The 13,697-nt window shown below is 37.4% G+C and overlaps 1 protein-coding gene across 2 annotated transcripts; it reads left to right on the forward strand.

Annotated features, from left to right (window-relative positions):
* Window positions 1-14: 14 nt before the first annotated feature.
* On the forward strand, window positions 15-13,386 carry PSMA1 (proteasome 20S subunit alpha 1). 2 transcript variants are annotated; one of them, XM_053561855.1, is made up of 10 exons: window positions 15-152; window positions 2,226-2,270; window positions 3,283-3,384; window positions 3,494-3,597; window positions 5,720-5,808; window positions 6,554-6,624; window positions 6,741-6,870; window positions 7,685-7,764; window positions 10,512-10,622; window positions 13,014-13,386. In XM_053561855.1, the coding sequence occupies exons 1-10, from the start codon at window positions 150-152 to the stop codon at window positions 13,071-13,073; spliced, it is 795 nt and encodes a 264-aa protein (XP_053417830.1). In that variant the 5' UTR covers window positions 15-149; the 3' UTR covers window positions 13,074-13,386. The 2 variants fall into 2 exon arrangements, with proteins under 2 accessions (XP_053417830.1, XP_053417831.1); XM_053561856.1 differs by lacking the exon at window positions 10,512-10,622.
* Window positions 13,387-13,697: the final 311 nt, after the last annotated feature.

Consider the following 13,697-nt stretch of genomic DNA (forward strand, 5'->3'; position numbering starts at 1 on the left):
GCCTATCGATATCTCTGGAATGGACTGCATTACCCTGCGCCGCCGTCAAAATCCCCCAGACTTCTCTGAAGATTGCCGAGCGATAGTTTCCGCTGCGCTCCCTGATTCATAGCTTTGCTGGAGGCTACAGCCAGGCCGGTGCCGGAACCATGGTACGTTGGATCCCAATCCTTAGAAGGTCCACTCTAGGGCATAGGTCCAATGACTTGGGGATGGCATGCCATCTCTCCTATCATCCTTAGCGTGGCCTGGGGCCACAGAGCATGCGAGACTCGGCCGACGGGAGGTCTCAGGCAGTGATTCAGCATCTTCGGCCTGTCCCGGGGAGGGACGGTCGGTAGTCGGTGGGGCATTTCCACCGCAGTTGATTTCGCTTTCTACGGGGCCTAGAATACTTTCTCCTTGGGCAGCGAGTCGAGTTCGCCCCTCAAGTTCTGAGAGGTCCAGCGTGGCCGGTCGTACTCGGTATGGGAGAGAAGATAGCGACTTAACTTGGAGGCCTACTTGTACCGCCACTGCGGACTTAACCCCCAGAGTTTGTATTTTAGAGGTCCTTTTCTTGATGGGTCTGTGTGATTTCTCTTTCCCCTAGAGCTCAGTTAGAAAAGGCCCTTTTTAATAACTTTGTCCCGTCACCTAGTTACAGATGAGTAAACACAGCTGAGAGGGGAAGTGATAAAATCGGGGTCACAACATAGGGCTTTGGGCTTCCAGTCCTATGTCTGTCTGTCATTCCAGCACTCAGTCTCACCTCCTGGTTATTCTCCCAAGTACTGATAAATTTGTTTATACTGTCATCGTCACAGTAATGGTTCTATCGCTACAGCTATTTGTGTTTACTTGTAACTCTCTGAGGACGTTATAAATACCAAAATACAGGTACACTGAGGATTCAAAGATAAATCAGACAAGACCCTAATAGACAGAAAGGGACGTTTAGATAAAGAACTGTGGGAGTAGGTGTTGGGGGATTTGGAGAGAAAAAAGAGACTTCAAAAGAGACATTTAAACTAATTTAAAGAAAAAGAAAGCTTTCACCATTATTAGGACCTGGTGTAAGGGAACGTCATGAGAAAACAGGAAGTAAAAACCCAAAGGAGATGCTGTAGAGTGTAGCAGAATAGGCAATTGGAAAGATAGGACTCTTCTAAATCTCTTTCTTCCTCCCTACCAGCTCATAGTAAATGTAGAATTGGCAACTGAATAGTGAAATTGCATTAATGGAATTGAGTAAAAGCACTTGCAAGCACATTTCTTTTTTTCTGCCCCAAATATTAAGGGGGTACAGGTATTTTTGTTACATGGATGAATTTTATAATGCTGAAGTCAGGGCTTTTAGTGTGCCCACTTTGAAAATAGTGTACATTGTACCCAAAAAGTAGATTTATCCCTCACTTCCTCCCCTTCCTCCATGATTAGTTTTCTTTTTTTTTTTTTATTTCTGATTAATATGAGGATACAAACCATTAGTTTACAATCTTTGCATTTGCTAGGTAATGTCCCTGTTGTAGTTGTGCCTTTCACCCAGGAGATAGCATATACGTTTACATTGTGTCCATTATCTGAGAGCACACCAATCCCCTTTCTTCCTCCCGGTTCTCCATTCTTCGTTTTTAATGTCCATTATACCATCTTTATGATCATAAATACCCTTAGGAGAACATGTGGTATTTGTTTTCCATTCCTGCGATACATAGAATAATGGTCTCCGGTTCTATTCAGGTTGTTGTAAAGGAGATTATTTCATTTCTTTTTATGGGCGAGCAGCACTCCATGGTGTATATATGTATATATACACCATATATGTATGGCATTTTCCTTATTCACTCATCAATTGATGGGCAATTAGATTGATTCCATGTCTTCGCAATTATGAATTGTGATGCAATGAACATTCAGCTTCAGGTGTCTTTTGAAAATTTAATGACTTTTCCTTTAGGTAGATATCAGTAGTGGGATTGCTAGATCAAATGGTAGATTTATTTTTAGTTCTTTGAGGAATCTCCCATACTGTTTTTCACAGAGGCTATACTAATTATAGTCCCACCAGCAGCATATAAGCATTCCTTTTCCACTGTATCCATGCCAACGTCTGTTGTCTTTTGATTTTTTAATAATGGCCATTCTGATAGGGGTAAAATGGTAGCATGTTTCTTAACAAACATTAAGAGTTGGAATTGGTAATGTTCTTTTATATTAATAGGTCTTTTTACCTTTACTTTCAGTTTCGAAACCAGTATGACAATGATGTTACAGTTTGGAGCCCTCAGGTAAAATGTCTTATACCGCTTCTTTGAAGTAGCTTTTTGTGGCTGCAATATGTTTAGAAATTTATGAGCTTGTAGGCTGGGAAAAAAAGGAATATAATTATTTTAGACGGTCCTGGAAATTAAATTAATAATTAAAGTAAGTTTCCTAATGGACCTAGAGGACATTACACTAAGTAAAATAAACTAGAAACAAAAATATTGCATGCTCTCACATGTGCAATCTTTAAAAACAGGTAAAATATGTAGAGAATCATGGGTATCAGGTAGGATGTGGCAGAGGGGAGGAGAAAATAAAGGGATATAGGTAAAAGGATGCAAAGTAGCAAATATATGTATAAAATGAATAAGTAGAAAGATCTAGTGTACAGCATGAATACTGTAGTTAATAATCCAGATAGTATATTCTACTCAGGATTTTTGCTAAATGAGTAGATTATAGCTGCTCTTAACCACAAAGGAGAAAAGTGGGTAACTATGAGATAATGGATATGTTTGTTTCTTCCATTATAGTGACCATTTTGACTATATACATATGTATCTTATCATGTTCTGTCCCTTAAATACACTCAGTAAAATTTTTAAAACGGTTTCCTGGTTTTAAAAAAAAGAAAAATTGAGATTTGGGCTGGGGGAGGTGTCTCCCACCTGTAATCCTAGCACTCTAGGAGGCCAATGCAGGTAGATCACCTGAGCTCAGGTATTGGAGACCAGCCTGAGCAAGAGCAAGACCCTATTTCTACTAAAAATAGAAAAACTAGCTGGGCATGATAGTACACATCTATAGTCCCACCTATTTGGGAAGCTGAGGCAAGAGGATTGCTTAAGTCCAAAAATTTGAGGTTGCTGCGAGCTATGAAGGCACAGCACTCTACCCAGGAGGACAGTGAGACTCTGTCTCAAAAAAAAAAAATTGAGGTTTAACTAAACTCCTCTGTTATTTGGGAACTCTGGTTTTTAATTTATAAAAGGGTGTTCTAAGATGACTCTAAGATGTGTTGTTTTTTCTCTTTAGGGCAGGATTCATCAAATTGAATATGCAATGGAAGCTGTTAAACAAGGTTCTGCCACAGTCGGTCTGAAGTCAAAAACCCATGCAGTGTTAGTAGCGTTGAAAGTAAGTAAAGTAATTCTTATATCTTTCTCCTTTAGAAATACCAAATGTAAATTTTACCACATATTCAGTAAAGTTGTAACCTTATTTTTATGTCTTATAATGTCTCTAGAGGGCACAGTCAGAACTTGCAGCTCATCAGAAAAAAATTCTCCATGTTGACAACCATATTGGTATCTCAATTGCGGGGCTTACTGCTGATGCTAGACTGTTGTGGTGAGTATGATCATGAAAAACAAAGGAAACATCCCTTTTGATTCGTAATTGATTACTTTTCTAGAAAAGATCCATATAAGATATTTAGGAAGTTGTCTGCCAGAATATTTGTGAGTGAATACCTAAAAGTAGGTTTGGGTTAGCTGCTAATATTCCATTTCTTAGCCTCTGTCATAGTGACTTATAGAATTAAACTATTTTGTTTTCTTTTGTTTTTTTGAGACAAGATCTCACTTTGTTGCCCGGGCTGGAGTGCAATAGTATGAACGTAGCTCCCTGTAACCTCGAATTTTTGTGCTCAGCAATTCTCCTACCTCAGCCTTGAATAGCTGGGACTGGCTAATTTTTTCATTTTCTGTATAAATGAGGTCTTATTCTGTTGTTCAGGCTGGTCTCCAACTCCTGGCCTCAAGCAATCCTACCTTAGCCTTCCAAAGCACTGAGATTATAGGCATGAGCCACCACATCCAGACTAATAGTAACACTTTTGAGAATGATGTGATATTGTTAATGTAGTGTATATTATTTGAAACCATGTTGTGTCTAAGAAGAGATCCATCCTTTTGTGTAGTTTCTAAGGATGAGCTGAACCACATTTGCTTTCTTTAATACATCAGTATTTATTAGACATTTATTTTTTGCAGTGCTCAATACTGGATACTGTAGGGTATACAAAGGTGACTCAGGCATGGATCTTGTCTTCAAGGAACTTAAAATCTGATTTATCTAAAAGGCAAAGTAGAAAGAATAGAATAACAGGTAAATTTCTGTGGGAGTCTGGAAAAGATAAAGATTATTTCTTGTTGAGAGGCATTGTATAAAGAAAGAGGTGGGACTTTGAAATCACATAGATTGAGTTCTTACCTTCACTGCTTGGTATCTGAGATTGGACTAATTACTTAAATACTCAGTTTTGTTGGATATTTTCTTTTTAAGGTTATTATTGTTAGCCTGTCATATAGAGCACCTGACACAATGTTTTTTACATAGTATATATGTGTGTTGGAGGTGAAAGGTAGTTAGTCCAGACTAATCCTTAAGTTTGTTATGTGTTTAGGGAAGAAAGGATGTTAAAAGTAAAGGTGGATAGTAATGCTGCTATTCAAGATTTTTCATTTATCTAGCCACTCCATTGCTGCTTAAGTCAGTAATATAGTATAGTGATAGCATTATGGGTTTCTTTCTACTCTTAACATAAAATGTGTTATATTTTCAAACTTTTATTTAACCCACTCTAAAATACTGCCGTGCCAGCATGTATTCATTCAGTATAAAAACTTTTAATATAAAGGAAGTATTGTACATTTGGGAGATACTAAGTCTTTGAAGTTTGCTGTGTATTTAGTACTTAGAGTACATCTCAATTCAGTCTAGCTACTTTTCAAGTATTCAAGAGCCACGTGTGATTATTGCCTACCATATGGGCTAGTGTAGTTTTAGACAGCATTGGGAAATGGACTTAAATAAAAGTAGAGAACAAATAGTTTGGTTTCTCCAATATTTATCATCAGCTGTGACATACATTTAGTGGACAAAGAAACATGGAAAGAAAGGAACATAATTCATTTCTTGTTTATCCTCTTTAATTGGCATGATTCCCTTTTTCCTTTTCTTGATTTTCAGATTTAACAGTGAGACTCACCAGTGTCTAATTTCCCTTCCAGAGAGCTGCTTACAAATAGAAGTAACAATGGGAGGAACATGTAAAGATGTCCTCTGCGATAGATTCTATTTCTTGCACTTTAGTGAGGAAATTTTGGTCTGTTTTCAAGAAGGAAAAAAAAATGGTTCAAGACCTGGAAGTAAGACAAACTTACTGACAGTAGGAAGGATAAGAGAAGAGAGATTACTCTTTTTCTCTTGCTCAGTCTTCTGTTTTCTTTGCTCTGAGACAAAGATTTTCTAGAACTGTGGAATATTTTAGTCTTTTTTACAAACCTCATCTAGCCCCAGAGTTTGGCACAGAAATGCGTCCATGTGGCCACATATTTCTTTCCTTTCTGATTTCCTAAAGTAGATGTCCATGTAATGTTTGGAAAAAAGCAAAGTGAAATCAAACTACTTTATTTATTGAGTTAACTGTCTGATTTGAAATCATTCTTTTTTCATGTTTCTTTTTTAGTAATTTTATGCGCCAGGAGTGTTTGGATTCCAGATTTGTATTTGACAGACCACTGCCTGTGTCTCGTCTTGTATCTCTAATTGGAAGCAGTATCCTTTTTATGTTAGCATTTATGGGTATGAATATTAAAGGGTTTTGGTACTTAATCCTTGTGTTAATTATTAGAAATATGATAATACATAACATAGGTAAGATTATAAAAACTTTTTTTACCTGGAGACAGGTTCTCACTCTGTCTTCAAAACTAGAGTGCAGCGGTGTCATCATAGCTCACTGCAACCTCAAACTCCTGAGCTCAAGTGATCCTCCAGTCTTAGCCTCCCAAGCAGCTGGGACTATAGGTGCATGCCTGGCCTCAAGCAATCCTTCTGCCTTAGCCTCCCAAAGTGCTGGGATTATAATGTGAGCCACTATGCCTGGTCATATTATAATAACTTTAAATAATTGGGTTGTTCTTTCTTTAGCCTTTGTAAGCAATTGACACATTCCAGGCATGGATAAGCCCAATATTGGAAAATTATCCAAACTTTATTTTTAGAAGGGACTTAAAGTTTCTTATTGGTTCTAGATATTCCCAAAAGTCCTGGACCCCTTATGTCCAAAGCAGATGAGATTCTATGTGTACTGAGATCATTTTGCTAGCACTCATCTTGGGATCAGAAAGTCAAATATTTTGTAATATTAGGCCAAGGAAATACTGTCCTATTTTTTTCTTCCTCTGGTATATTAGGCAACAATTAAGGAAACAACCAGAGGCCTTTGTTATAATGTTTAATTTGAAGATAAAGATTATACTTTATTCTTCGTTAGAACAAGTTCTTTAACTAGTTTAAGAGACGCAGATACCAACACAACGTTATGGCCGGAGACCATATGGTGTTGGGCTACTTATTGCTGGTTATGATGTAAGTTCACAGAATATTGTTATATTTTCCAAGATTTTTGAAAACTAACTAGAATTTTTTTTTATTTTTTAGCTTAAAGTCAAGAATTATGGGTGCATTTTTTTTTCTGTTCGTAGGATATGGGCCCTCACATTTTCCAAACTTGTCCATCTGCTAACTATTTTGACTGCCGAGCTATGTCCATTGGAGCTCGTTCTCAATCAGCTCGTACTTACTTGGAGAGACATATGTCTGAATTTATGGAGTGTAAGTCATGCCTTTTTTTTCTTGGGGGTGGGGTGTTGCCTCCAATCTTTATATAGTGATTAAACATGGTATCCTAAATGAAAACATCTATTAGCATTATAGAAAAAGTTCTTTTTTTTTTTAAATAAAGCCTATGTAATGTTTATTGTTTCTGTCACATACTAGTTTTTACTCCTGGTTACCACAGTACTTTCAATCACCAACAGAACTTTGTCAAAACATAAATGTATCCCCAGCCCTGAAAATTCTTGATTTACTTGGTCTAAAGTGTATCTCAGCCACAGTGGAGGACCACTATACTAGCTACCAATTATAAGTAATACTTACAACTTTTAGTTTTCTGTGATTCTGTTCTTATTTTAAGCCACATAGTGGCTTTCTACATAAGTAGTACAACAAGTAAAAAGGCAGTGTAGCTAAAAAGAAATGTAAAAGAAGTAAGATTGGATGATAGGGCAGGTTTTTAAATGCTTTGCTTCACATTGGAAGGAGGATTAGTATCAGGTCTTTTATATTTTTTATCTTAATCTGTTTTCTTGTGGCATAATAGCATTTTATGGTAGAAATATTTGGGGCTCAGTGAATGCAGAGAAAATGATTGTCTTAATATTAATCAAAGCAAACTATGTTGTAGGATTATAATAACTTTAAATTTGAGAAGTGGAAATTCCAACCAATAAATTTTTGGCTATTTTTATTAACCTAAGTTTAGTGTATAACTAAAACCCACAATTTGAGACTGTAGACTTGATAAATAAAAGAAGCCTAGGATGACAATGAAATTGAGAAGTAATTGTTAATTTATTACATATAGGCAATTTAAATGAACTGGTTAAACATGGTCTGCGTGCCTTGAGAGAGACACTTCCTGCAGAGCAGGACCTAACTACAAAGGTAAATATCGTGTTTTCCAATTGTAGATATTAACACTACTGTTTAATCCTTTATTGCATAAATGTAAACAATAGAGGAGTGGGATGGGGTTGTTTGCCTCATTTCCTTTAAGCTATTCACTAAGGAATCTCATTTTGAAATGTCATTTTTTTTTTTTTTTGGTAGAGACAGAGTCTCACTTTATGGCCCTTGGTAGAGTGCCGTGGCCTCACACAGCTCACAGCAACCTCCAACTCCTGGGCTTAAGCGATTCTCTTGCCTCAGCCTCCCAAATAGCTGGGACTACAGGCACCCGCCACAACGCCCGGCTATGAAATGTCATTTTTAAACATTTCTTTTTGGCATAAAACAATAAAACCAGGAAGTCTCATATAGAATGTCCTTTTTTTCGGTTGATAGGGATATCTTTGTATTATTAATTTGGTTAACGAAAATGTATGTAATAAGCACCTATGTTGTACAGGCACTTGCTAGGCAGTAAGAATATCGTAAACACAACAAACCCCTTGACCGTTACAGAACATACATTCTACTGGGGGGTAGGTATGATATACAAATAAGTAAACTAGTATATTAGGTGATAAATGCTATGTAAAAAATAAAATGGGCTAAGAGGAGAAAGTAACCAATTGGGATGTAGGTAGGTGGTATGGTAGATATAATCTAAAATAGGGTGGTCAAAGATGACCTCACCAAGATAGTGACATTTGAGGAAAAGATCTAAAGGAGGTGAGTGAGCCATGCAGATGTCTAGAGTAAGATTATTCTAGGGAATACAAATACAAAGGTTCTGAGGTCAGAAGTTCCTAGTATTCCAGGCAAGGAGGCCAGTATTGGTGGTCAGCAATCAAAAGGAAGAAGAGAAGGAAAGAAACCAGTGAGGTATTGAAGACTAGATTCTGTATTAACAAACCACTGTAGGTACTTTGCCTTTTACTGAGTGGATTGTTAATGAGTTTGAGCAGAGGAATACTGTGATTTGGTTTAGGTTTTAAGAGAGACACCCTGGTTGGCATTTTAACAACAGATTATAGTGAGGCATGAGTGAAAATAGTTTCTAGGCTGTTACAGTAATTCAGGTGAGAGGTGATAGTGACTAGAGTAAAGGATAGAGTTAGGGATGATGAGCAGTGGGTCGGTTGTGGCATGTCTTTTGAATTTAGAGCCAAAAAGATTTGTTAAAAAAATTTATTATCATAGGACATGATGGAAGGGCATAATGTCTCCAAGGCTTTTGGCCTGGTTAATTAGAAGGGAAGATTTATGTTTTAAAATGATTTATGTTTTGAAATGGATAAGATAGTGGAAAGGTTTGGGAGCAGGGCTTGGGGAGGAAGATCAGGCAGTTAATTTTGAACATGTAAATTTGAAATGCCTATTGTTTGGCCAGTTGGTGAAATAGAGTAAGCACTTATCAGCACTCCTAGGAGTTCCATGGAGAGAGGTCCAGCCTAGATTAAATAATAATTTTTTGATCATTTATATAGAAATGGCATTTGGAGTCTGGACTGGATGAGATTCCTAAAGGAATCAAATAGTTAGAACAAATGGTTTGAGAACTGGGCCACAGGTTTTGCAATTAAGAGACAAGTAGGTATCAGCAAAAGAGAATGAGAATGATGGCCAAAGAGTTAGGAGGAAAACTTGGGAAATGAAGTATCCTTGAAAGCAAATGAAGAGAAACTTTCAAGGATGAGGTAATAAAAAACTGCTAGTAGATCAAGGAAGTTATGGATTGAGAATTAACCATTAGATTATAATGATGTTGTCTTAGAGGACTTTATAAGATGGTCCTAATGGAATGGTTAGAGCAAAAGCTTGATAGGAATGATACCAAGCAAGAATGAGAATAAAAGAATTGGAACTAGCTCTTTGGAGGAGATCTTCTACTGAGGGTCCAGAGAAATGGAGTAGTGGGTGGAAGAGGCTGTAGTGAAGGGTTTTTGTTACTTTATTTTTTAAGGTGGAAGTAATTGCATCATATTTGCTTCATGATTATAAGAATACTCCAGTGTAAAGAGAAGTATTTATGTGGGAGAAATATGAGAAAAACTGCTAGTACAGTGTCCTTTAATTCAGGTGGAAGGATTGGCCTTTGACAGGAAATTCATTCATAGTTACAGGAAATTCATTCATAGAAATTCATTCTAGATTCTCTAGAAGAAAGAATCTAGAGACATAGACAAAGGAAAGAGGGGACACAGTGGGAACCTGTGAAAGTTCTCTTCCAGTTGCTTCTGTTTTCTCAGTGCAATAGGAACGTTTTCAGCTGCAAGGAGAACAGAAAATGTTAGAAGTAGTTATCAAAGAGAAGGGGAGATTGAATGATATAGGAACTGGTACAGTATGATCCAGGAACCACTAAGGCCTACTTAGTGGATCATTAAGGATCATTAAGTAAAGTGACATTAGTCAGCATTGTAAAGCTATTTTTTTTATAGTGATGAGATGATTATTATTTAGTATCTATGTGAAGAGTTTATAGCCTGCATGATCTTTGCTAAACAGTGTTTCTAAATGACATAGACCTTTGGGGCTACTCATGATAATAAAAAATGAATATTAAATCTACAAATGGCAGAGGTCTACTTGTTTCTTTCTCCCTTTTTTTCTACATGTAAGTAATTTTTAAAGTCTTATTCATGTGCTATATACATTTTTAATCTGCTTGTTTCACCAATATTTTTTCATACACATTTTTCCAACCTAAGTTGTCAATTTTTTATTTTTACTTTTTTCCCCCTCAGAATGTTTCCATTGGAATTGTTGGCAAAGACTTGGAATTTACGATCTATGATGATGATGATGTGTCTCCATTCTTGGAAGGTCTTGAAGAAAGGCCTCAGAGAAAGGCACAGGTATATAACTAATAACATGAAAAGATTTAGTTCTAGCCAGGTGTGGTGGCTCACACCTCTAATCTTAGCACTTTGGGAGGCTGAACCAGGTGGTTGCTTGACCTCAGGAGTTCGAGACCAGCCTGAGCAAGAGCAAAACCCTGTCTCTACAAAAAATAGAAAAATTAACCAGGTGTTAGTGGTTGCCTGTAGTTCCAGCTACTCAGGTGGCTGAGGCAAGAGATTGCTCGAACCCAAGAGTGTGAGGTTGCAGTGATCTATGATGCCATGGCACTCTACCTTGGGTAACAGAGTAAGACTCTTATCTCAAAAGGACAAAAAAAAGCTTTAATTTGGGCAGCGCTATGGCTCAAAGGGGTAGGGTGCTGGCCCCATATGCCGGAGGTGGCGGGTTCAAACCCAGCCCTGGCCAAAAGCTGCAAAAAAAAGAAAAAAGCTTTAATTCTATCATAAGCTGCTGTTTCTACCACAACTGTGTATGTAAGTCTATCATTTTTATCTTTAATTATTGAGATAGGCCCAGAATTCTCCTACTGCAGTAGGAAAATTAAGAACGGAGTAAAATTAAGAATGGAGGGGCAGTGATGTCTATAACACAGAAAGGGAAAAGAGTTGATTATTAGGTTATTGTGATAAGCCACCTCAAACAACAAACAGTTCTCTCATTTTGTGGGTGACTGAGTGGGTGACCAGCTCAGCTGCCTGGCTCTTTTGCTGGTCTCACTTGGGTTTGCCAAACATTGCAGTCAGGTGTGGTGTGGGGCTGGCACATCCAAGATGACTTTACCTCACATCTCCTAGGTGTCTTAGAGAAGCTGCTGGAAGGCTGGGACCTCTGCTAGGATGACTGAGCCTCTGTCCTCATAGTCTCAGGGCCTCTTCTTCAACAAGGTCTCTCTAGCAAGGTGGCAGCTCAGGGTTTGCAAAAGTGAAAGCTGCCAAGCATTCTGAAAGCTGAGATCCAGGACTGGCACAGCATCACTTCTGCACTTTCCAACAGTTAAAGCAAGTCAGAGGGCCAGTGTAGATTCTATATGACTGGGGACTGGGAGAAGTGGTTCACTGCAGGCCAGCTTCGAACACTAAGATCACTAAGATGGGTCTTCCCAAATAGGGAGAAAAGCATCAAGAAGTGTGGGTGAATCTCATGTTAAACATGAGTCCTTTTCCTGCATGTTTAGAATGCCCATTTGCTTTTATTGATGCTTATTTGATAGCTATGTAATTGAAAATTAAAAAGTAGTACAGAAATTTCTTTTACAGCATGAGTTTTTTTAAACTTGAAAAGGGTATTACTGATAGTGTTGCGGGGGGAGCAAGATTTACATTATTTAAACTACTGTTGGGAAGAGCTAGCACTGTTGGGAGTATGCTGTGGAGTGCCACAAACACAGCTGGTACATTTGCTTGCATCTTTGCTGTTTCATTGGTGGTAAAGGGGAAAAGAATGTCGAAAAAGTGCTGATTGTATTTTCGCCATGGTAGTGATGATGTAAGGAAGGCTTTTACTCTTGAGCAAAGTAAAGTATGGTAAAACAGTGGACTTGTTCAAAGATTTTTAGGTTTAGGTGTTGTTTTTTTTTTGTCGTTGTTGTTGAGACAGAGTCTCAAGCTGTTGCCCTGGGTAGAGTGCCATGGTGTCACAGCTCACAACAATTGCAAACTCTTGAAATTATCTATATAGTTAACGGCTGCACAAGAGGGTGGGGGTGGTGGTCAAAAAATCCATGTATAACTTTTTGCTTCCTAAAACTTCTAATAGCCTACTGTTGACTAGAAGCCTTACTAATAACAAACAGTTAACACATAGATTAGTGTCTACATACATTTTATGTATCCATGACTGCCTTTTTCTTAAGTTTTTTGGTATTTCTAAGCTAGTTTTTCAAATTGTCACAAATCTCAAAAAAATTTTCCAATGTGTTTATTGAAAACATTCTGCCTGTATGTGGACCTGTGCAATTCAAACAATCTGCCTATATGTGGACCGGGGCAATCTTGATTCAAGAATCAACTGTTTTTAAAAAACAAAAAGCTATAGCCGGGCGTTGTGGTGGGCGCCTGTAGTCCCAGCTACTCGGGAGGCTGAGGCAAGAGAATCGCTTAAGCCCTGGAGTTGAAGGTTGCTGTGAGCTGTGTGAGGCCACGGCACTCTACCAAGGGCCATAAAGTGAGACTCTGTCTCTACAAAAAAAAAAAAAAAAGGCTTTGTTTAGAAATTTTAACAAGAAAATGAAGTAAAATTGAGTATCCAAAATATCTTATCTCCTAGGTTATTTCCTAACGCCTTTTTCTCATTAATTTTTTAATAATGTAATAATTGCGATTAGTAGTATCTGTTGATAAAGTGTTTATTACATATTTTCTTCTTTTTTTTTTTTTACCCTTAAGCTTGTTCAACCTGCTGATGAACCTGCAGAAGAAAAAGCTGATGAACCAATGGAACATTAAGTGATAAACCATTCTATATGTGTATTATCAAATATCTAAAAATGCAGGACACATACTAAGGACAATAATCTATACTTTGAACCGAAATTTGGAGGGTAGTGGAATGGTATGTTTTAGGAATCAGTCCCACATGGAAGTTTTTTCCAAACAACCTCACTGATGCTATAATGGGGTGCATTTTTCTTTGAGAGAGTCTATATAATCATTTTCTAGAAAGTGTAGGTGTCTCATACTGATGTTTTTATATGAAAAAAAAAATAGTGTCTTTGCGATTTTAAGACAACTGTGAAATAAAATTGTTTCACCTCCTGGTGTTCTGGGTTTTTTATAGCTTCAACTGAGTAATAGTCTGGTTTTAAAACTGGTTATTTGCCATGTGTGCCAGATTAAGTTGCTTTCTTTTTTGCAATGGGGAAAAATAAACATCTAACAGCCTTATACACATAATAATTCTTTAGTATATGGACTGGCTACATGAGAATCCATGGAGTTTTGGTTCACAATACAAATCCGAGGGTTCAACTTTCGAAATTCTGATTAAAACCTGAGGAACAACCACTTCCCAATGTAAGCAACATTATCATCATATGAATGGTTTTTCTTTCCAGATAGTACATCTTTCTA

Source organism: Nycticebus coucang, chromosome 14, assembly GCF_027406575.1.
Source record: "Nycticebus coucang isolate mNycCou1 chromosome 14, mNycCou1.pri, whole genome shotgun sequence".
NCBI lineage: Eukaryota > Metazoa > Chordata > Mammalia > Primates > Lorisidae > Nycticebus > Nycticebus coucang.